Raw genomic sequence first — 21,962 nt, 5'->3', positions numbered from 1 at the left:
ATTAAAACCACTTATTGTAGATTTTTTTTATTCTGGCATGACTTCTTTCTGTGAGGAAACTACCACTTTCTGATTATTATTATTTTTTTTTTTTTTGGTAGTACTTAAAAGTGCTGATGTGGCTGCTGAAGCAATGAGGCAAAGAAGAAAAAGATTTCTGAAAAGAATTTCTACTTTGAAGGAAAAAATAGAGGAGAGATGACGAGCAGTTCTATGCTTCAGCTCAGACAAAATATGACTGAAGAGGCTCATAAGGCAACACCTGGGAGGGAACTCTCACACATGCTCAGTAGAGCTAAAAATCTCTCAGCTTAGAGAGGCAAGTCTGTTTGGTGCTGCTTGATGTCACCACACATATAATGGCTAACTCAGCCTGCTTATCAATGGAAAATGTCTTTGTAATGCCTAACGGATTACCTGCTCTACCAACATGAATACCGATGGGACAGGGTGCCACTAATTTTTTGCAAAGCATCCTAAGGAATACATTTTCAAAGAGGTTTCACACAAAAGTAGCATCTATGTGCGTAAATGCTATTTTATAAATGTCGAGAGTATGAACATATTTTCCAGTTTTGCAAATATAGGGACTGATTTTCAAAGGTTACACGCGTAAATCCAGAGGATGCATGTACGTGTCATAGGCACACCGGGCCTATTTTCAAAAGGCCCGGCGACGAGCATAAAACCCCAGGACGCAAGTAAGTCCCGGGGCTTGCAAAAAGGGGCGGGGAGGGGCGGTCCAGGGGGCGGTCCGGGGTCAGAGGCTCCTGGCACAGCGGCCATTTGACCCAGGGCTGAAGTAAGTTTTAAAACAAGAAAAAAAAACATGAAAAAGGTAGGGGGAAAGGGCGGGGGAGGTAGGGGAAGGGAAGGTGGGGTGGGGGGTAGGGAAGTTCCCTCCGAGGCTGCTCCGATTTCAGAGCGGCCTGGGAGGGAACGGGGGAAGGCAGCACGTGCAAGTTGCACAATTGTGCACCCCCTTGCACACGCCGACCCCCGATTTTATAAAATCGCTTGTCCATGTGTGCACGCCAGTTAGCGCGCGCACATGGATGCAATCTACCCCATATTTTTCTGGGTTGGGGGTGGGGTGTTCTGGGACTGGGATCAGAAGTATGTGCGGTAGTTGCTATTTTGTAAGAGATATATGCATGTATATGTTACTGAACTTGTTTGTACACTTTTACTTCTGACTCATGAAAGTGAAATCAGATTGGTCTGCTGTCTGCAGTTTTTGGGTGCAAGGTCTGGATGCAGTACTAGAGAGTCCAGGTGAACTGGTGGAGGTATGGACGAATTGTTGATTCCAATTACTCATGCACGTACTTTCAAAATGGTATACACACATACTTTATAAAATATTGCCTCCGCATTTAATTCTGGGTGTTTATTCACACTATGTAATCACTTTACATGTAAAATATGCACGCACATGTTTATAAAATGGCTAGAGAAAATATACATTTTCTTACATTGAACACATATGCATGTGCTTTTCAGGCAGAAAACATAGTATTTAATAAACTGTGCAGCACCTGCCACACATTTTATAAAATACTTGCATAAATCTATGTTTACTTATGTATGCAAACTGTATACTGCAGACAAATTTGAAAGTTAGGCTCCCTGATTTTACCCTCATTTAACATTTAATTTTACAGTTGAAGATCATGTTCTTCCATTCACTGTAAATCTATTCTAGACCACAGAACAGAGATTCCCAAACCTGATCTTGGTAGTCCCTCAGCCAGTCAGGTTTTCAGGTTATCCACAATAAATACAAATGAGATAAATCTGCATGCACTGGAGTCCTGGTATAGGCAAACTCATCTCATGCATATTTATTATGGATATCCCAAGAAACCTGACTGGCTGTGGGATCATTAGTTTAGGAAACCTTGACCTATAAACCTAACTTCCCAAGCAAATCAACTTTCAGTCTCAGAGCTTCAGATTCTTATTATCCAGCTCAACTGAGCACAGAAACGCTGCCATTAATTACATCTTGCTACAGCAGAGGCCTACTGAAACAGAATTTTAATTTTCACTTATGTTATTTTATTGGAATTATAGCTATCCACCAAACATGCACTGAAGCAAAAAGAAAGAAAAGTGAAGCTATTTCAAGAGGCAGTGCATTTCAGGAGTAATGTCATTAATAAATTAAATAGCTATTTCCTAGTGAGACTATAGAACAAATTCTGATAGCATAAAAAATACTTGGAAGTTAGAGGTCAAGTTGACGTCCTGCTAAGAGCCATGTACAGCACTGCTCTTTCCCTTGCTTTGATTTTGTCCTTTTTCCTCCTTTACAATCCTCTTAAGAGAAGTGGGAAAGTGACAGTTTTCCACTCAATCTCTACTCACTTTGTTGAGCAACTGCTGATTACCACCTCTCTGGCTGTGGTGTCCGAGGGGGTTAAACCTGTTGTGATCGGCAATGGAGAAGTGCTGCCTTTGCCTGGGGCAGAGGTTTCTCTCAGCCCCCATGATTCTGGATAGCCATCGGCCAGGAAAGTGATCGAGCCAGGTGTGTTGCTGGTGGCACTGACCAATGATGTCAGAAATTCGACACCAGAGGAGGGAGCCTGCAGACCAACAAGGGAGGAACCTGCCTTACTGACCATACAGCTCGGGAGGAATGTAGAAATGCCAAAAAATAATGATTCTTCAGCCGCAGATTATTCTGGGGCTGATTCAGCAACTGGAGGAGTCCTCCAGATGTTTTCCCTCCCCCCATCCCCCCGATGGAGCTGTTCTAGTTTTGGATGAGTTCTAAATCTCTCCTATCAAGCTGGCGGTTATGACTCTTGATACACTGTGGGAACTGATGGCGAGGCTTGGGCAAGCCATACAGAGCTGTAATTCTAAAATTGACTTGTTCACTAATACCTTGGATCCAAAGGTTAAATCTCATGAAGAAGCTCTTTTAGGGCTCCGGACTTTTGTCTATAAATTGGAAGGAGATATGCAAGATCTTCATGGTTTCAGATAGGCAAATTTTAAAGATAGGAATGTACTGTGCAGGAGGGTTGAACTTTTAGAGAATTGGAACAGTGCCTGAATCTAAGGCTTATTAATTTTCCTAGAATTACGGAAGAACTTATTATGTTTTCCTTCAAAAGATATTTACGTGAAGTTCTTCTTATTTCTGAAGCTGAGTTCCCCTCTGTCAATAAAGTTTATTTTCTTCCAGAATCAACTGGAGGAGGATGTTATGTGAGGCTTTTTTTGCATGAAAAGATCTTTCATCTGTCTGGTTAAATTGAGACAGCTTATGTTTTCATTCTCATATTTCTAAAAATCTGTAGAAAAATACTTAGGAAAATAATCTTGGAGGATCCAGGTTATATGTGGCTACCATGTAACTTTCAATTATTTCCATTTTGTAATCACCTCTCTCCTGTATTATGAAACCTGAAGTCCTGCTGGCTAATTGTCAAAAATGAGGACAGACGCTAGGTTTATTACAGCAACCTGGGCAAGAAAACAGAACAAAACGTATGCTGGCATAAGAGCTTCATGTGACTGATCAGGAAGAACAGTTGTCAATTAAAAATGGGTCAGGGAAGACATTGAGGAGGGGCAATAATCAAAAGGTTTTGCATGGGGACTCTCATAGGCTTTGTTTATCAGCCCCTGCACACATGGCTGACATTATTTGTGATGGAGGACAGCACACATAGGGGCAGATTTTTAATCTTACGCGCGCTTGTTATAAAATCCGGGGTCAGTGTGCACAAGGGTGTGCACACTTGTGCACCTTGCACGCGCCAGGCTCTAAAGGAGGCCCGATGGCTTTCCCTCCGAGGCCGCTCCGAAATCTGGCATGCAGAAATCGGAGCAGCCTCGGAGGGAACTTTCCTTTCGCTCCCCCCCACTTCCCCTCCCTTCCCCTATCTAACCCACTCCCCTGCCCTATCTAAATCCCCCCCTCCACCTTTATTGATCCCCCCCCTCCACCTTTATTGCAGGAGTTAAAACTTGTGTGCACCGGGCTGGCGAACCAACCCCTGGCACAGCCGCTGTGCCGGAGGACTCGGGACTGCCCCCGGACCGCCATCCCGCCCCCGGCCCCACCCCGGACTGCCCCTTTTTCAAAGCCCCAGGACATATGAACGTCCCGGGGCTTGCGCGTGCCGCCAAGCCTTTGCAAAATAGGCTTGGCGCGTGCAGGGGTAGGTTTTAAAGGGTTACGCACGTAACCTTTGAAAATCTATCCCATATTTTTTTACTCACGATGAAAGTGAAAGATGCTGGGGGCCGGGACAGCATAGTACATAAGTGGACTTTCATTATGAAATTATGTGCGTTCCCCCGATGGCTTGAATTTCCAAAGGGAAACTCTGCAGGGAATTTCTCTTTAAAAATTTGCTTACAGTCTGAACCTGCAGGCCTATAAGGTCCATGGAAAATCTCTTTATTGTCCTCCCTGTCATAATTTTAAATAAGTCTGTGTGGGGCTCCTTTAAAGAAGATTCTCTATTTCATCTAATTATAATCTTACATGTTAGCTAAAGGCAGTAGCAGCATAATCATGCAATCAAATTGAAAAGATGTTACTTTTCAAGCATTTTTTTTTTATTTGAAAAATGTTAATGCTTTACAAAGTTTCAGATCAAAACAAAAACATGAAACACTGTAAAGGCCACTAGAAACCAAAAAAATATGAAAGGAAAACAAAATCAGTAAAGTTTCAAATCAATTGGCCCAATACATAGTTAACAATAAACTAAGGAGGGCATGCAATATGAAGAGAAAAAGGAAAGAGAATTAAAAAGGGGAATAAGCTTAACCTGAATGGAGCTGTTATTAATTAATCTAGACTAGACAATATGGACATAAGTGGCTACTGTGGCAGAGCTCTAGCATCCAAAAAGGCTCTCAATTGTTCTGGCGCAAAGAAAATGTAACAAATCATTATTCTTTTTAATAATACACTTGCAGGGATAGGAATGATGCTCCTGAAGAAATAGTTTCCCGTCTCATTGAAATAAACCCTCTTCTCCTTTCCTGTGTCATTTTTGATATATCAGGAAACATTCTAACCTCAGGAGCCATGAAAAGAAGAATTTAAATGTCTAAAGTAATAAGACATAATTTTGCTAATGTCTTTCTCGACTACCAAAGAAAGAAGCAAAATAGGGCGATCTGTTACTTCCAACCCAGGCTGCTCTAAAAGTTTAAAAGAGAATCTTACGGAGAAACCTTTTTTTCTCTTTTTTTTTTCCTCTTTAGAGAAACCTTTTTTTTCTCTTTTGTAGAAACTTTTTTTCTCTCTTTTACAGAAACCTTTGTTTATAAGTTTGCTTCTAAAAGAGAAAGAGAAAAAAAGGTTTCTCTTTTAGAGAAACCTTTGTTTATGGCTTAAAGGATTAACGATACTGTGATTAACAAGAGGCCCCTGAAGCAGCGGTTCGAAACATGGCATCATGTCAGGCAGCAACACTAGAACGCTGAAAATTATTCCAAATCACTTTTTAAATTTCTTTTTAAATTAAATCTGTATTTTTTTGTCAAGGTAAGGACCTCATATAATATCAATGAGAGTACAAAGATCCGTACTCACATTCTCTAGTGGTGACTTCCACAATGAGATTTATATAGGCATATCATTTTTGCCCTCAATCGATGCTGTGTGGGTTATTACAAGCAGAATTGAAGAAAAATATCGTGAAAATTAAAAATTTCTACATATCGAGAGCCCCTGAGGAAGCAGTTGACGAAACACGAGCCGTGTCGGGCAGCTCATTGAGCGATATGTTGACTACAATCCAGCTTTCCTTCATCTGATAAGTGCTATTCTGTTTTACAACGTCAAAGCACATTAATTTAAGAAATTTAAGTAATACTACTTGTTTAGAGAAAACAATTCATAAACTAAGGTTGGACCAATGATTATAAAGATTGAGGGCAAAAATGATATGCCTATATAAATCTCATTGTGGAAGTCACCACTAGAGAATGTGAGTACGGATCTTTGTACTCTCATTGATATTATATGAGGTCCTTACCTTGACAAAAAAATACACAAAATACAGATTTAATTTAAAAAGAAATTTAAAAAGTGATTTGGAATAATTTTCAGCGTTCTAGTGTTGTGTTGTTGGATATTATATGTTACGGGTTACAACACATTAGCAGTTATTTTGTTGTATCATGTCAGGCAGGGCACAATGAATGGGAAGTATGCGCCTTGATTTTTATAAGCAAATGAAAAAATCTAAAAAACAATTTCAAATGAACATTGGACCGATAATTATTTATGACCTGTCAGCGGTAAACACACTAAAAATAAAAAGTTCAGCATCCGCGGGGTGATATGATGGTCCACCTTTCATAAATAATCATTTGAAAACAATTTAAAGAGATACTTTTGAGTACAATATGCTACTGTTCTGTGAGACTTTTTTTGCTACTGACTGTTTTGTACGTCTGCAGTTATTTTGGACTGTTTTCACGTGATAGATCCTTTTATGTGCCAAAGACATTTCCACGAATAAAACAGTGCTTTACCAGTGGAAATGGCCTGTTATAAAACTGCCCGCCTGATATGCAGGTAAATCTACATGCGTGTGTCAAATATGCATATGTGTTTACCTGAACTGAGCAGAGGCGTACCCGGGGGCAGGACTGGGTAGGGCTTTACATTTCTGTACATTCTTTTGCATTTTCTCCAAAGTACACACGAAACATTTCCCCCAAAAAAATTCTGCATATACAATAGCAGGTGGAATTGTGTATAACTAGTTTTGGTGTAACTTCTGTGCATATTTGTCATCAAAATTATGCGGCCTATTACAAAATCAGCCCCAAAGAAGGCAACAGTTAAAGTCATTTGGGGAAGCAATTTTCAAAGAAAACTCTGTGGCCTTTCCCTCTGAAAATTCAGGTAAGGCACTCAAACGACAGATATAAAGCAGATGCAAAATACGTATCCATATTTTTTAAAAATTGATATTCCTGTGCATATTTTCCTGTTCCCATCCACTTTTGGTGTGGCTTAAAGTACATAGGCTGTCATGATCTGGCGTGCATATTTTTAGCGATGTTCACAGGGGGCAATCTTCAAACCTCACTTTTACATGAAGGTAAAGATAGGTTCCCCCGTAAAACATTTGAATATTGCCCCCAAAATGGAGACTATTCAAATGTTATAGTATTCAAAATAATAAAGCTATGTTAAGATGACATTTTCTGTGTACAAATTACAGATGCAAATATATTAAAATTTATTTAAATATATGCCTATTTAAAAATGAAAACTATACATCAAACTAAACTGCTGTCTGTGCTACCATGTGGGGGTGGGGGGGGGGGAGGGTATCTCTGCTGAGACTCTTATTTTCAGGGACTGGCAGGGATCTTTCTTCAATTTAGAGGCAGTAGATTCAACTCAGAAGGAAAGAGGAACAGAACAATTCATCCCCCCAAGCAGACATCATGCTCCCAGTACCAGGCATGATGCAGAAATAATGCTGATTTATACTCTTGGGATATTGTATAGCACTGCTGAAAATGTTCCTCCTGCTCTTCAAGGAAATCGCTGGTGGCAAAATAAAGACAAATTTACAAATTGGCCAGGTGAAAGTGCCTGTTTGGTTGGTTTCAAAGCCAAGCAAGTTTCCAGCATGCCTTTATTTTTCTAACTGAAAGCAGCTCCGGTTGCTTGGAGCATCCACGGAGTGTTAGCAGCAGAGCAGTCCTTGAGGTAAGCACCTACCCCCTCCACCAGGGGGCAAAAGTGTTCTGGCTTCACTACTTTGCTGCTGCAGTCATAACAGAGAACAAGCTTAGCCATTTACTGTGTTTTGGAGAAATGAGAGAATCCCAGCAGCTGCAGGACCCTCATACTCAAGATGCAGCATCTGGAGACTCATTTAGGTCTAAGGTTTTTCATCTGTCTTTATTTTGCCAAGGATTGTCTCTTAGTACAATACTTGAAGGACATACAAAGGGCATCTGAACCCAAGCCACCATAGTTTGATTGCAACAGCAAGTGACTAGCAGCTGCTCTGCTGTCCCGCAGTATACAACAAAGCTTGCACACTTAGCACATGCAGAAAAAAAAGGAGAGCTTCTCCATGTCTCACACATCAGCAGTCTGCTGACAGGGTGAAATGTCTTAAGAGTCATCAATAGTGCCTCCTGCTACCCTCCCCTCTGCCCAGAGAAAAGTAGGCTTTTAGCTGGACAAAGGGAGCTAAGCTAATTAGTTGGGTAAATACCTTTGAAAAATGTCCTCCCTATTCTTTCCTTATTGTGTACAGTGCATTCATATAGGCAAGACATTAAATGAACTTTTTTTGAAAGCATGACTTCCTATTTGTTTACAATTTTCTACTAAAGCTGTCCAAAGCTTTCGTGGATTCCAAATATATATCCCTGCTAGGCACTAACATGGAAATAAACAAGATAAATGCCTCAGTAATAGTATGAATTAATCCATTAAGTAAAGCATAATTGAAGTCAAGGCTGGAGTACTGCAATTTTTACTTGGACGCACACAGGCTTCTGTTTCCCCTTGGAGAAATGATTGCTCTGTAGAATTAAGCCATTACGTCAAAGTGCAAATCCAAGTAACTTGCAACAGGTTTGTTCCTGGCTAAAAACAATTTTCCAGGAAACCCTGTCAATTTCTAACAAACCTATCTGCACATTTCAATATTAATTAAAAGTAGGAGAGGGTCTCGCCAAGGGCACAGAGGTCAACGATCTGCCCCCTCAAGCATAAAATCCAGGGGTTGATTTGCAGCATGGGCAGAATGGAGCTGTCAGTGCCGCCAAGAGTAGGCTCAGCAAGGAACGATTTAAATTTAGAAATATATTTGTAGAAAAAAAAGACATCCTGTCAACAGCTCTGCAAGTCTGTTCCTTTGCATTCATTCAGCTTTTAACATGTATGTGGGCTAGAAGACATAATTTGAATACATGAGGGCTTCCTCTGAGGTAAAACGGAGGGGTACCTTTTACATTCAGCAGCTGCATCTTATCTTTAAAAGACCAATTTTCTGAGCTGAATAGGTTTTCTATTAAGAGACTTTACTGCAGAACCTCAATCCGACCTTGGAAAATCTGTATTTTCCCCAATTGCTCTCTACAGCTATTAAAATTCCTACCGATAAAGCTGAAAATCCTCTTCAGAAAAGATATCTTTGACGGTATCCCCGAAGTATCTGTAAATAATAAAACACAGATTTATTATTGAAGGAAATCCAGTTTATTATCAAGATTATTTCCTCCTCTCTCTCTCTCTCTGCCTTCCTCTTCCTCTTCCAGGCTGCCATTGACTGAGCATTTCATAAAGGAAGTCCCACAGACTATTCTTCTATTTCAAACAATAGAAAAAAAATTGATCAATGGAAAACATGCAGCTGGAAAACGAAGTCTTTGCCATTCACAGGTAAATGATTGGTTTGTTCCACCTTCCAAGGGAATGATGCATTATTCTCTGTAGGAAAAGATTTGTCACCCTGAGAGAAGCTGGGCTGTGAACTACACTACCTCCCGAAACAGTACAAACAACTCGGATCAATGCATAAAAAGCCAAAGGCCTCATTGTCAAAAGAGGTTTATTTCTAGCACGGCAAAATAAAGACATAAGAGCTTTCAAAACCACAAAAATCCCTTTTACAGAATACTCTGAAGGAAACCTCAAAGAGGAAGAAAAGAAAGAAGACAGAACATGTAACAAAAACAAATAAAGGAATAACAAAAGAGGGCACGAGGAATACTTTTGTTCAGCATTCACTGAAGAAAGGATTGGTGAAGGACAACAGAAAAATGGCACGGACAGACAGCAGTTCATTTACAGACGAGGGCTCACATGGTACCAGCAAAGCTGAAACAGGACAATTTTCAGAGCAATTTACCCATTAAACAGGTATTTACCTGGTTAGTCTTTCCTAGGTGAAAATGGTCACCCTCAGAATGCTTAAAAGGATATGGTTGCTTTTAGCCCAGTTAAAGGCTAAATCAAGGGGGTGTTTAGGCTGAGTGAGGAAACAGTACACACATACAGTGCCATCTTTAAGCCTCAGGCGGTCAAAGGCATGGATCTTGTTTCAGGAGAGGAGGATCCCTGTGCTAACTGACCCTTTCATTTTGGGTCCAGTCAGCGTGGGGAAACTGATATGCAGAACGTGGCAGCGTGACCGTGGCCAGGGTAATGCTGCTATGCTCCGTCTGAGCTGGGTACACTGGAGCATTAAAAGCCTGATGGACCTCCAGCTGGTAGGTAACTCAAAAGTTTTTATGCTATCCGTCATAGAAAATTCTACAGATTTGTTTCTTCTTTTAAACTAATCTTTGATTGTTCTTCTGAATGAGGTAAAAAGAAACTTGCAGATTGCAATACATGGGAAGATATATGTGTATCGGGGAACAGAATAGTGGTGGGGAAGAGAATAGTGATAGAAGTATACTACCATCAACCTGGCCAAAATGGTGAGACGGACAGTGAAATGCTAAGAGAAATTAGGGAAGCTAACCAAACTGGTAGTGCAGTAATAATGGGAGATTTCAATTACCCCAATATTGACTGGGTAAGTGAAACATCGGAGCATGCTAGAGAGATAAAGTTCCTGGATAGAAAAAAAGACAGTTTTATGGAGCAATTGGTTCAGAAACTGACGAGAGAGGGAGCAATTTTAGATCTAATTCTCAGTGGAGCGCAGGATTTGGTGAGAGAGGTAAAGGTGGTGGGGCCACTTGGCAATAGTGATCATAATATGATCAAATTTGAATTCATGACTAGAAGGGGGACTATGTAAATCCATGGCTCGAGCGCTAAACTTTCAAAGGGGAACTTTGATAAAATGAGAAAAATAGAAAAAAACTGAAAGGTGCAGCTACAAAGGTAAAAAGTGTGCAACAGGCATGGACATTGTTAAAAAATACCATCCTAGAAGCACAGACCAGATGTATTCCACACATTAAGAAAGGTGGAAGGAAGGCAAAATGATTAATGTCATGGTTAAAAGGAGAGGTGAAAGAGGTTATTTTAGCCAAAAGATCTTCATTCAAAAATTGGAAGAAGGATCCATAAGAAGAAAATAGGATAAAGCATAAGCATTGGCAAGTTAAATGTAAGACATTGATAAGACAGGCTAAGAGACCATTTGAAAAGGAAGTTGGCCATAGAGGCAAAAACTTACAATAAAAAAATTTAAAAATATGTCCGAAGCAGAAAGCCTGCAAGGGAGTCGGTTGGACCGTTGGATGATCAAGGGGTTAAAGGGGCACTTAGAGAAGATAAGGCCATTGCGGAAAGATTAAACCATTTCTTTGCTTCAGTGTTTACTGAAGAGGATATTGGAGAGGTACTCATTCCGGAGAAGGTTTTTCATGGGTGGTATTTCAGAACAACTGAACCAAATCACGGTGAACCTGGAAGATGTGGTAGGCCTGCTTGACAAACTGAAGAGTAGTAAATCACCTGGACCAGATGGTATACACCCCAGGGTTCTGAAAGGACTAAAAAATGAAATTTCAGACCTATTAGAAACAATTTGTAACCAATCATTAAAATCATCCAATGTACCAATATAGATTGGAAGATGGCCAATATAACCCCTATATTTAAAAAGGGATCCAGGAAAATATAGCCCAGTACGCCTGACTTCAGTGCCTGGACAAATTGTGGAAACTGTTATTAAGAATAAAATCACAAAATATTTAGATAGACATGGTTTGATGGGACATAGCCAGCATGGATTTACCCAAGGGAAGTCTTGTCTCACAAATTTCCTACATTTTTTTGAAGGAGTAAATAAAAATGTGGACAAAGGTGAACCGGAAGATGTGGTGTATAGGGTTTTCAGAAGGCATTCGACAAAGTCCCGCATGAGAGGCTTCTAAGAAAACTAAAAAGTCATGGGATAGGAGGTGATGTTCTTTTGTGGATTGCAAACTGGTTAAAAAACAGGAAACAGAAAGTAAGATTAAATGGTGAGTTTTCACAGTGGGAAAAAAGTAAACAGTGGAGTGCCTCAGGGATCTGTACTTGGACCGGTGCTTTTTAATATTTATTTATTTATTTATTTAAGGATTTTTATATACTGGGGTCTGTAAGTAACATCACCTCGGTTTACATTCAAACATTAATTCAGCATAGAGCTTTACAATATAACATAATAACTGAATGAATATAAAACCAAGTATAACTTTGTATTAAAATAAAGAAAATCAATATAAGAGTGTCTGTAGAAAAAATCTGAAAGGTATTTAATAGAACTCAGTTTATTAATAGTAGGCTTTTTTGAATAGCCAGGTTTTTAGGTTTTGTTTAAGTTTTTTGTGGCAAAGTTCCTGGCGTAATTCAGAGGGCATAGTGTTCCATATTGTGGATCCAGCAATGATGAATGAACGTTCTTTTGTAGTCGAAAGTTTGGTCAAATTAGGCGCAGGGATCTTCAGTTTCGCTAAATGTTGGAATCTAGTAGGGCGGATTGATGTTTTGAATTGTAATTGATCATTGAACCATAGCATATCTCTGTTGTGAACGGCTTTATGTATAAGCGTCATGGATTTATATATTATCCTGGAAGCCACGGGTAGCCAGTGCAATGACTGAAGTGCTGGAGTGATGTGCTCATGGCGTCTCGTGTCAGTGATGATGCGGGCAGCTGCATTTTGTAACATTTGCAAAGGCTGGATTGTAGTTTTAGGTAGACCTAATAGCAGTGCATTGCAGTAATCAATTTTTGATAAAATTGTTGCTTGCAAGACTGTACGGAAATCATAATGGTATAAAAGAGGTTTAATGCGTTTTAGTGTGTGTAGCTTAAAGAATCCATTTTTAACCGTATCAGCGATGAATTTTTTGAAAGTAAGATTGTTATCAATAATGACGCCAAGGCTGCGTACTTGCTGAGACATTGTAGAGATGTCTTGTGAGAGACTGGAGTTGTTCAGTATTGTATTATTTGGAGGTGATATAATCATAAGCTCAGTTTTATTGGTGTTGATAGCTATTTATATATTTATATATATATATATATTTATTTTATTTATTTTATTTATTGTTTTTGTTATACCGAGTTTCATGATAGGCATCACATCAACCCGGTTTACAAATAACAAGGAGTGTAAAGCATAACGTAACGTAAAAAACAATATTTTCAATAAGAACCTTGAACTTTAAATACAGTGAATCAGAAAAAGGGAGAGGGAAAGTTACAAAAAACAAGGAAAATAAACTTGGGATGGAAGGGGAGAAATTGAACAGCACAATATTTACATTTCAGCCTATTGATACATTAGAATAGCAAGTGAAAAATGAAACGGTACATAGGTAATCAAATGAATAAATATGACAGTTGTGAATGGTAGTAGTATGATAAATATTCAGCAGGAATTAGTGAGAGAGGGTTTGAGGTTGGTTGATTCGTGTTTACATTCCATTATTGCATACGAGTTAGTGCTAGTGAGAGGAGGTTTTATTCAAGGCTTGGAAATGCTTTTTTGAAAAGCCAAGTTTTTAGTCTTTTCCTAAATGTTAAAGAGCATGGCTCTTGTCTCAAATCAGGTGGGATCGAGTTCCAGAGAGCTGGACCTGCTGATGAGAAGGCTCTGAGACTCAAGGATTTATGTTGGTAGGTTTTGGCCTTTGGAATTTGGAGTGACTCTTTGTAGTGTTCCCTGATAGGCCTGGCGGAGGTGAATTTTTTAAGTGGTATTTGTAGGTCAAGTTGCGTGTGTTGGTTGATAGTTTTGTATATGATGTTAATGGTTTTGTACATGATTCTATAGTGGATCGGAAGCCAATGGAGGTTTTTGAGAATAGGTGAAATGTGGTCAATTTTCCTGGAATTTGTAAGGACTCTGGCTGCAGAGTTCTGAACCATTTGTAAAGGTTTGGTGTAAGAAGCTGGGAGGCCTAATAGTAATGAGTTGCAATAATCTAGTTTGGAAAAGATTATTGCTTGCAAGATTGTTCTGAAGTCCTGAGTGTGAAACAGCGGTTTTATTCTTTTCAGGATATGTAATTTGTAAAAGCAATCTTTGGTGGTTTGGTTAATGAATGTTTTGAGGTTGAGACGATTGTCTAGGATGGCTCCTAAGTCTCTTACGTGGGTTGTTTGAAGGAGTGTGGGTTGTTTAGGAAGTGTGTTATTGTTTTCCGGTGATATGAGCAGGAATTCTGTTTTCGAAGCATTGAGTACAAGGTTTAGACTGTTGAGGAGAAGTTTAATTTCTAATAGGCAACTGTCCCAGTATTCCATTGTTTTTGAGATTGATTCTTTTATAGGGATTACGATCTGTACGTCGTCTGCAAAAAGGAAATGTTTCAGGCTTAATTTTGTTAGTAGTTGGCAGAGTGGTAGCAGGTAGACATTGAAAAGGGTGGGTGAAAGTGATGATCCTTGCGGCACTCCTCTATTAGAAGGGTGGTATTGGGATTCTTTATTATGAATTTTGACTCTGTATCCTCTGTTTTCTAGAAATGTTTTGAACCAGTTTAGTGTGGCACCTGTTAAACCAATGTTTGCCAGCTGTTTTAGAAGAAGGGCGTGGTTGACGGTGTCAAAGGCCGCCGAGAAGGAGGATTAGAAAATATGCTTGGCCTTTATCAATACCAGAGAGTAGGTAGTCCATGAGTGAAATTAGTAGCGTTTCGGTGCTTGCGGCTTTGCGAAAACCATATTGGTTTGGGGACAGAATACTGTGGTCCTCTAGGTAGTTGGATAGTTGGGTGTTTACCAGTTTTTCCATGATTTTAGCTATAAATGGTAGGTTGGAAATAGGGCGGAAGTTGTTGGGATCACATGCATTTAGATTTGGTTTTTTTAGCAGTGGCTTGATTGAGGCAGTTTTTAGGTCATCTGGGTAGATGCCATGTGATAAGGAGCAGTTTATAATATCTGCTAGGGTTTTTGCTATTGTGTCCGGGATAAGAAGAAGCATTTTGGTAGGGATTTGATCAAATGGGTGTGATGACGGTTTCATTCTTTTTAATACATTTTGTATCTCTGTGATTGTGATGGGTTCAAAGGCATTAAGCTGGATGTCTTTATTTTGGGGAAGATATGTGTTATCTGGAGACGTAGTGTTTGGAATCAGCTGATTAAGGAGATCCGATATTTTTTTGTTAAAATGAAGAGCCAATTCGTCTGCTTTAGTCTGGGCTTGTTCGGGTGGTATATCTGGAGTGATAGGTTTAGTGAGGCTGGAAACGAAGGCGAATAGAGCTTTTGAGTCAAAGCTGAGATGATGAACCTTTCGGGCATAGTAGTCTCTTTTGATTTTCAACGTGGTACTTTTGTAAAGATGGAGTGATCGTTTGTAATCAGAGAGTGAGGCTGGTGAAGGGGCTTTGCGCCATTTTCTTTCTTTTTGCCGAAGTAATTGTTTGAGTTTTCGTAGTTCATCATTATACCAGGGTTGACGTTTGGATGTATTAGCAGACCTTGTTTTGGTTGTCAGTGGGCAGAGAGTGTTTGCTATAGATTTTGTTATTTTGGACCAGGATTGGAGGGCAGCGTTAGGGGTAGATACTTCAATGAGTGGTAGATCCGAGGTTAGAGCTTTACTTAGATGTTCCGAGTTGCAAGGTTTTCTGTATAGGAAAGAGGGTCTTGAGTTGAGTTTGGAGTCTGATCGAGGTAAGGAAAAACTGGTGGAGATTAGAGAATGATCTGACCATGGGACTTTTTTGCAATTTGGTTGTTTTGTAAGAGAAATACCAGTGTTTGTAAAGAGTAGATCGAGCGTGTGGCCTGCTTTGTGGGTGGGTTTATTGATTTGTTGTCTGAATCCCATCGCTGACAGTGCGGTGAGGAGGGCTTCACAGTTTGTAGAGAGGGGAACTTTGTCAACATGTAAATTGAAGTCACCCAGGATTATAGCAGGGGAGTCAAGATTGAGATGCAGAGTTATGGTTTCGATGATAGGAGAGGAGTCTGACTCTAGTAAGCCTGGCGGGGCGTAGACTAGCAGGATTTGGAGTTGTTCTGATTTGAACAATCCTAGTTCTAGTTTAGTTACTGTACTGATGGGGTGGTGTGAGAACCTTAAGGATTTTTTTGCAGCTAGGAAGATACCCCCTCCTCTTTTTTTTTGTCTTGGGATGGAGAAGAAATCGTAAGTCTGCGTTGGTAATTGGTTAATGAGTGTGATGTCCGTGGATTTGAGCCATGTTTCTGTTATGGCGCAAACGTCTGGGGTTGTGTCCTGCAGTATGTCGTTGAGTATAAGAGTTTTGTTGGTGAGAGATTGGGCGTTGAATAGGATTATGGTGAATAGGGTGAGTCCTAGTAACTGTGTAGTGGGGGAAATCATGATTGGGATGAGTGATTTGTAGGTGCGTGGTCGGTAGTACATTATTGTTCAGGTTGGATCGGTGCTGGATGAGTGCTACCGGAGCTTGGATGTGCTGCTAGAGACTGGATGTGTGCTTCTGTAGCCTGGATGAGTGCTGCTAGAGATTGGATGCGTGCCTCTGGAGACTGGATGCGTGCCGCAGGAGACTGGATGCGTGCTGCTGGATGAGTGCCTCTGGGGACTGGATAAGTGCTGCAGGAGACTGGATGAGTGCTGCAGGAGACTGGATGAGTGCTGCAGGAGACTGGATGAGTGCTGCTGGATGAGTGCCTCTGGGGACTGGATGAGTGCCTCTGGAGACTGGATGAGTGCTGCAGGAGACTGGATGAGTGCTGCTGGATGAGTGCCTCTGGGGACTGGATGAGTGCCTCTGGAGACTGGATGAGTGCTGCAGGAGACTGGATGAGTGCTGCAGGAGACTGGATGAGTGCTGCTGGATGAGTGCCTCTGGGGACTGGATGAGTGCTGCAGGAGACTGGATGAGTGCTGCTGGATGAGTGCTGCAGGAGACTGGATGAGTGCTGCTGGTTGAGTGCCTCTGGGGACTGGATGAGTGCTGCAGGAGATTGGATGAGTGCCGCTGGAGATTGGATGAGTGCTGCTGGAGACTGGATGAGTGCCGCTGGAGACTGGATGGGTGGATGTGTGATCGCTGGATGGATGGATAAGGGTGGGTAATGGCTCTTGCTCTGGGACGCTCCAAGGAGCGCACTAAGGGGCAGGCCCCTTAGGTTGCGCTCCTTCGGGTGCGCGACGCCTGGTGCGCGACGCCCCAGGGAGTGTCTGCAATTTAAGGGCCTGAAAACAGTGCTGGGCTAGACGGCTGGGTTGGGGGTGGGAGCAGTATCACTCACCACGTGGTCCTGCTGCTTCTCTTTATTTTGCAGGTTTCTGAGCCCTCTTGTCTCTTTTTTTCTCTTAATTTCCCGGTTCACTGTTCACTGCTGGCTCACAGAAGGGAGGGGTGAGCGGGCTCTTGCCCCGACTGAGCTGTGCCGACCGCACGAGCCCCTGCAGTGGAGGAGGACAGAGACTGAGAAAGGATCCTGGCAGAAAGAGGGACGCCCAGGGAAGCGTCTGTAATTTAAACGCCTGAAAACAGTGCTGGGCTGGGGGTGGGAGCAGTATCACTCACCACGTGGTCCTGCTGCTTCTCTTTATTTTGCAGGTTTCTGAGCCCTCTTGTCTCTTTTTTTCTCTTAATTTCCCAGTTCACTGTTCACTGCTGGCTCACAGAAGGGAGGGGTGAGCGGGCTCTTGCCCCGACTGAGCTGTGCCGACCGCACGAGCCCCTGCAGTGGAGGAGGACAGAGACTGAGAAAGGATCCTGGCAGAAATATATATATAAATATATATATATATATATATATATATATATATATATATATATATATATATATATATATATATATATATTTATATATTTATAATATATTTATAAATGTATTTATAATTTTATTTATAAATTTATAATAAATTTATAAATTTATAATAAATTTATAATAAATTTATAAATTTATAAATGTATTTATAAATTTATAAATATATATATTTATATATATTTTTATATTTATATATTTATAATATATTTATAAATGATCTGGAAAGGGGTAAAACTAGTGGTGATCAAATTTGTGGATGTCACAAAATTTTGCAGAGTAGTTAAATGAATTGCAGGCGGACCTTGCGAGACTGGAAGATTGGGCTTCCAAATGGCAGGTGAAATTTAATATGGACAAGTGCAAAGTGATGCATATAGGGAAAAATAACCCTTGCTGTAGTTACACAATGTTAGGTTCTATCTTAGGAGTTACCACCCAGGAAAGAGATCCAGGCGTCATAGTGGATAATACATTGAAATTGTCAGCCCAGTGTGCTGTAGCAATCAAAAAAGCAAACAGAATGTTAGTAATTATTAAGAAGGGAATGGAAAATAAAACACAGGATGTCATAATGCCTCTGTATCGCTCCATGGTGAGACTGCACCTTGAATACTGTGTGCAGTTCTGGTCACTGCATCACAAAAAGGATATAGCTGCACTGGAGAAAATACAGAGAAGGGCAACTAAAATGATAAAGGGCATGGAATGGCTGCCCTATGAGGAAAGGCTAAAGAAGTTATGGATGTTCAGTTTTGAGAAGAGACAACTGAGGGGGGATATGACAGAAGTCTACAAAATCATGAAAGGACTTGAATAAGTTAATGTAAATTGGTTATTTACCTCACAGATAATAGAAGGATCAGGGGGCACTCCATGAAGTTATCATGTAGCTCATTTAAAACTAATCAAAGAAAATTCTTTTTCACTCAGCGCATAGTTAAGCTCTGGAATTCATTGCCAGAGATGTGGTTACAGCAGTTACTGAAACCGGGTTTAAAAAAGGTTTGTATAAGTTCCTAGAGGATAAATCCATAAACTGCTATGACTGTAATTAATAAGCACTAGTAGCTTGTGATCTATCTAATGTTTGGGTACTTGCCAGGTACTTGTGACTTGGACTGGCCACTGTTGGAAACAGGATACTGGGCTTGATGGGCCCTTGGTCTGACCCAGGATAGCATTATTTTATGTTTTTATATTCTTTTTTTTTTTTTTTTTTTTTTTTTAAATATTAGTAAATTCAAAGTAATCTGACCACTAGGAGTTTCTTTTGGTTTATGATTCTTTCAGGATAGCTATACCTACTCAGACTGCGTGGGGGCTCCCCAGCTTCAACTTTGAATACGGTACTGTGCTGTGAGTTTCGGAAAGAATGATTTATCACTTTACAAGGCAATTTTCAAACAGCTGCACTGATGCAAAGTCCATGGATGCTTTTACCTGCGGGCTTTGCACCAGCTTTCAAAGGGAAAGAACAACAAGCATACTTCCCCTTTGAAAACTGTCCCAGGGAAGAGGTACCCACAGAGACTGGCACCTGGGGTTTTTGCGAGTACTTTTTTTCCCATTGGAAAGAAGGGGGTCTAGATTTCACAACAGAATCTAGGCACAATACTTTCCTCCTCAAACCTAATCATGCCCCTGGAAGGCTTACTCCTGTGCCAGATCTTTCGGCCAGGTGGGCAATTTCTAGGAAAACAAAATACACCCAAGTAAAATCGGAATATACCCAGGTAAATGGATTTTGAAAAATCCCCTGCATGATTTTAATACAAACTTAAGACTCTGCACCTTAACTGCAAGTCTTACTTTTTTTTCCATTGTCAAGATAAATTGTATGCATTAGAAAGGTTATTTAAGTCCTTCTTCACCACCAAACCAAAGTTTCTCTCTTAAGATCAGATTTACAAGACAAAGGCCCAGCACAGTTGCAGGGCAGACAGGTCTACACCACCCTTCTTGGAAATGTCATGGCAACTGTTCCCATTGCTCCCTATCCAAGTTATCCTGCAGTCTTATGTGCCATGAACTTGAGGCGGTAGGTACAAACAAGAATGCCTTACCGATACATATTGACAAAGTATTTTCCCATTGAAAGAGTTCCAGAGTGCAGGTCCAAGATCGAAGCCTGGAAAAGAGCAAAGCATTACTCTTTATGAAGGGTTAGCACTATTTCAGCTTTCCTGGGGCAAAAAAACTGTGTTGCTGCTCCTCTGTTCTTGCCACAGTTTCCTCTGCGCATCAAAAAACAGATAATCCACAACAGCCCTCTTTTTAAATTCTCCATGAAAGGAGAAGAGGTTTGGCTGATGAAACCCAGGGAAACAATCTTGTTTTACATCTGTATAATTAATAAAACTCTCCTCAATCAACATCTCTCTACATGATAGGGATGTAAAGCCAAAAAATTTTGTTTTGGCTTTTCGTGTTGTTTTTTTTTTTAATTTTTCCTGTTTTTGAGGGTTCTTTTTCTTTTGTTAATTTTTAGTAGACAGTAAATTTTTTTAGTGTACACTAATTTGAAATAATGTGTACTAACTGAAACAAAACAAAAAAAAACACTGCACATCCCTACTACAAATTGTTTACGGAACATGAAAAAAACAGGGTACTACTACATTATGATGCCCTAAGTAGCATGAAGATATAATGGGGCCGACGTAATAAGCAGTGCTTATATGGGTTTTTCAGTGCTAATGTTGCCCTGGTATGTAAAAAGGCCTTTATCACCAAAAAAAACCTGCATTAAAATATTCACGGCAAGCTTAGCATGAGTGAATGCAAATTGCAGGGTAATAGCCTAATTAACTATTACCCTGCAATGCAAGCAAGCGCACTAAGGCTGAAGCAACATAGCACTTCTACTTTACTGCGGGAAATTTAACGCTTTGTCAAAGGCAGGAGTTAAATCCTGTGGTAAAACCTAAAACACCCAAGCCGGCAAGTCCACCTCCCTCCAGGATCAAGGTAGTGTGGCCAAGCTGACAAGTTTCTTATCCCTCCCTCCCAATGCAGAAAACCTTCCCTCAGGCACCTCCACCAGGTCTTTTACATGGCACTGCCATTGGGCTGGAATTTATTGGAGAAATTACTCACCTGATAATTTTGTTTTCCTTAGTGTAGACAGATGGACTCAGGACCAGTGGGTTTGTGCTCCCCTGCCAGCAGATGGAGATGGAGCAAGCTGACGTCACAGTATACATAACCCTGCAGTGATCCCAGCCTGCCAATATTCTCTTCAAAAGCAACTGTGGACAGACTAGCAAAAAACTTGATTAAAACATGATTAAATCACGTAACCAGAACTGTACTCAACCAACCATAAACACTGAACTCACATATGTTATTGTTTGTAAGGTTTTGGGTGGACCCTTGGACACTGTGGCAGCTGATCATGTCCACAGTGGGGGGAAGTCCCGTGAGGGGCCACAGGTCAGGCTCAGCTTTGGGACACACAACACAGAGTTATATCTTTTATTAGACAGAGTTGAGAATGTTAGGAATTATTAGGAAGGGAATGGTTAATAGAACGGAAAATGTCATAATGCCTCTGTATCGCTCCATGGTGAGACCGCACCTTGAATACTGTGTACAATTCTAGTCGCCGCATCTCAAAAAAGATATAGTTGCGATGGAGAAGGTACAGAGAAGGGCAACCAAAATGATAAAGGGGATGGAACAGCTCCCCTATGAGGAAAGGCTGAAGAGGTTAGGGCTGTTCAGCTTGGAGAAGAGACGGCTGAGGGGGGATATGATAGAGGTCTTTAAGATCATGAGAGGTCTTGAACGAGTAGATGTGACTCGGTTATTTACACATTCGAATAATAGAAGGACTAGGGGGCATTCCATGAAGTTAGCAAGTAACACATTTAAGACTAATCGGAGAAAATTCTTTTTCACTCAACGCACAATAAAGCTCTGGAATTTGTTGCCAGAGAAGGTAGTTAGTGCAGTTAGTGTAGCTGGGTTCAAAAAAGGTTTGGATAAGTTCTTGGAGGAGAAGTCCATTAATGGCTATTAATCAATTATACTTAGGGAATAGCCACTGCTATTAATTGCATCAGTAGCATGGGTTCTTCTTAGTGTTTGGGTAATTGCCAGGTTCTTGTGGCCTGGTTTTTGGCCTCTGTTGGAAACAGGATGCTGGGCTTGATGGACCCTTGGTCTGTCCCAGCATGGCAATTTCTTATGTTCTTATGTAGAAGCCACCAGAGGTGGCAGTAGTGAGTAGAGATGAAGTGTAGGCTTTTGTAT

The 21,962-nt window shown here is 40.6% G+C and overlaps 1 protein-coding gene across 2 annotated transcripts in view; it reads right to left on the bottom strand.

The window, feature by feature from the left end:
- The window catches only part of OGFOD3 (2-oxoglutarate and iron dependent oxygenase domain containing 3), a 294,571-nt gene that overhangs the window by 157,465 nt on the left and 115,144 nt on the right, over positions 1-21,962 (bottom strand). For both annotated transcript variants that reach the window (XM_029600371.1, XM_029600370.1), the window contains exons 5-6: positions 19,772-19,836; positions 9,123-9,179 (exon numbers count right to left, since the gene is read on the bottom strand). In XM_029600371.1, coding sequence (XP_029456231.1) covers positions 9,123-9,179; positions 19,772-19,836 — 122 coding nt within the window. The remainder of the gene's footprint in view (positions 1-9,122; positions 9,180-19,771; positions 19,837-21,962) is intronic.

This window comes from Rhinatrema bivittatum, chromosome 4, assembly GCF_901001135.1.
Source record: "Rhinatrema bivittatum chromosome 4, aRhiBiv1.1, whole genome shotgun sequence".
Classification (NCBI taxonomy): Eukaryota; Metazoa; Chordata; class Amphibia; order Gymnophiona; family Rhinatrematidae; genus Rhinatrema; species Rhinatrema bivittatum.
Note: the sequence above shows the minus strand (reverse complement) of the source record. Positions and strands in the feature narration are given on the sequence as shown.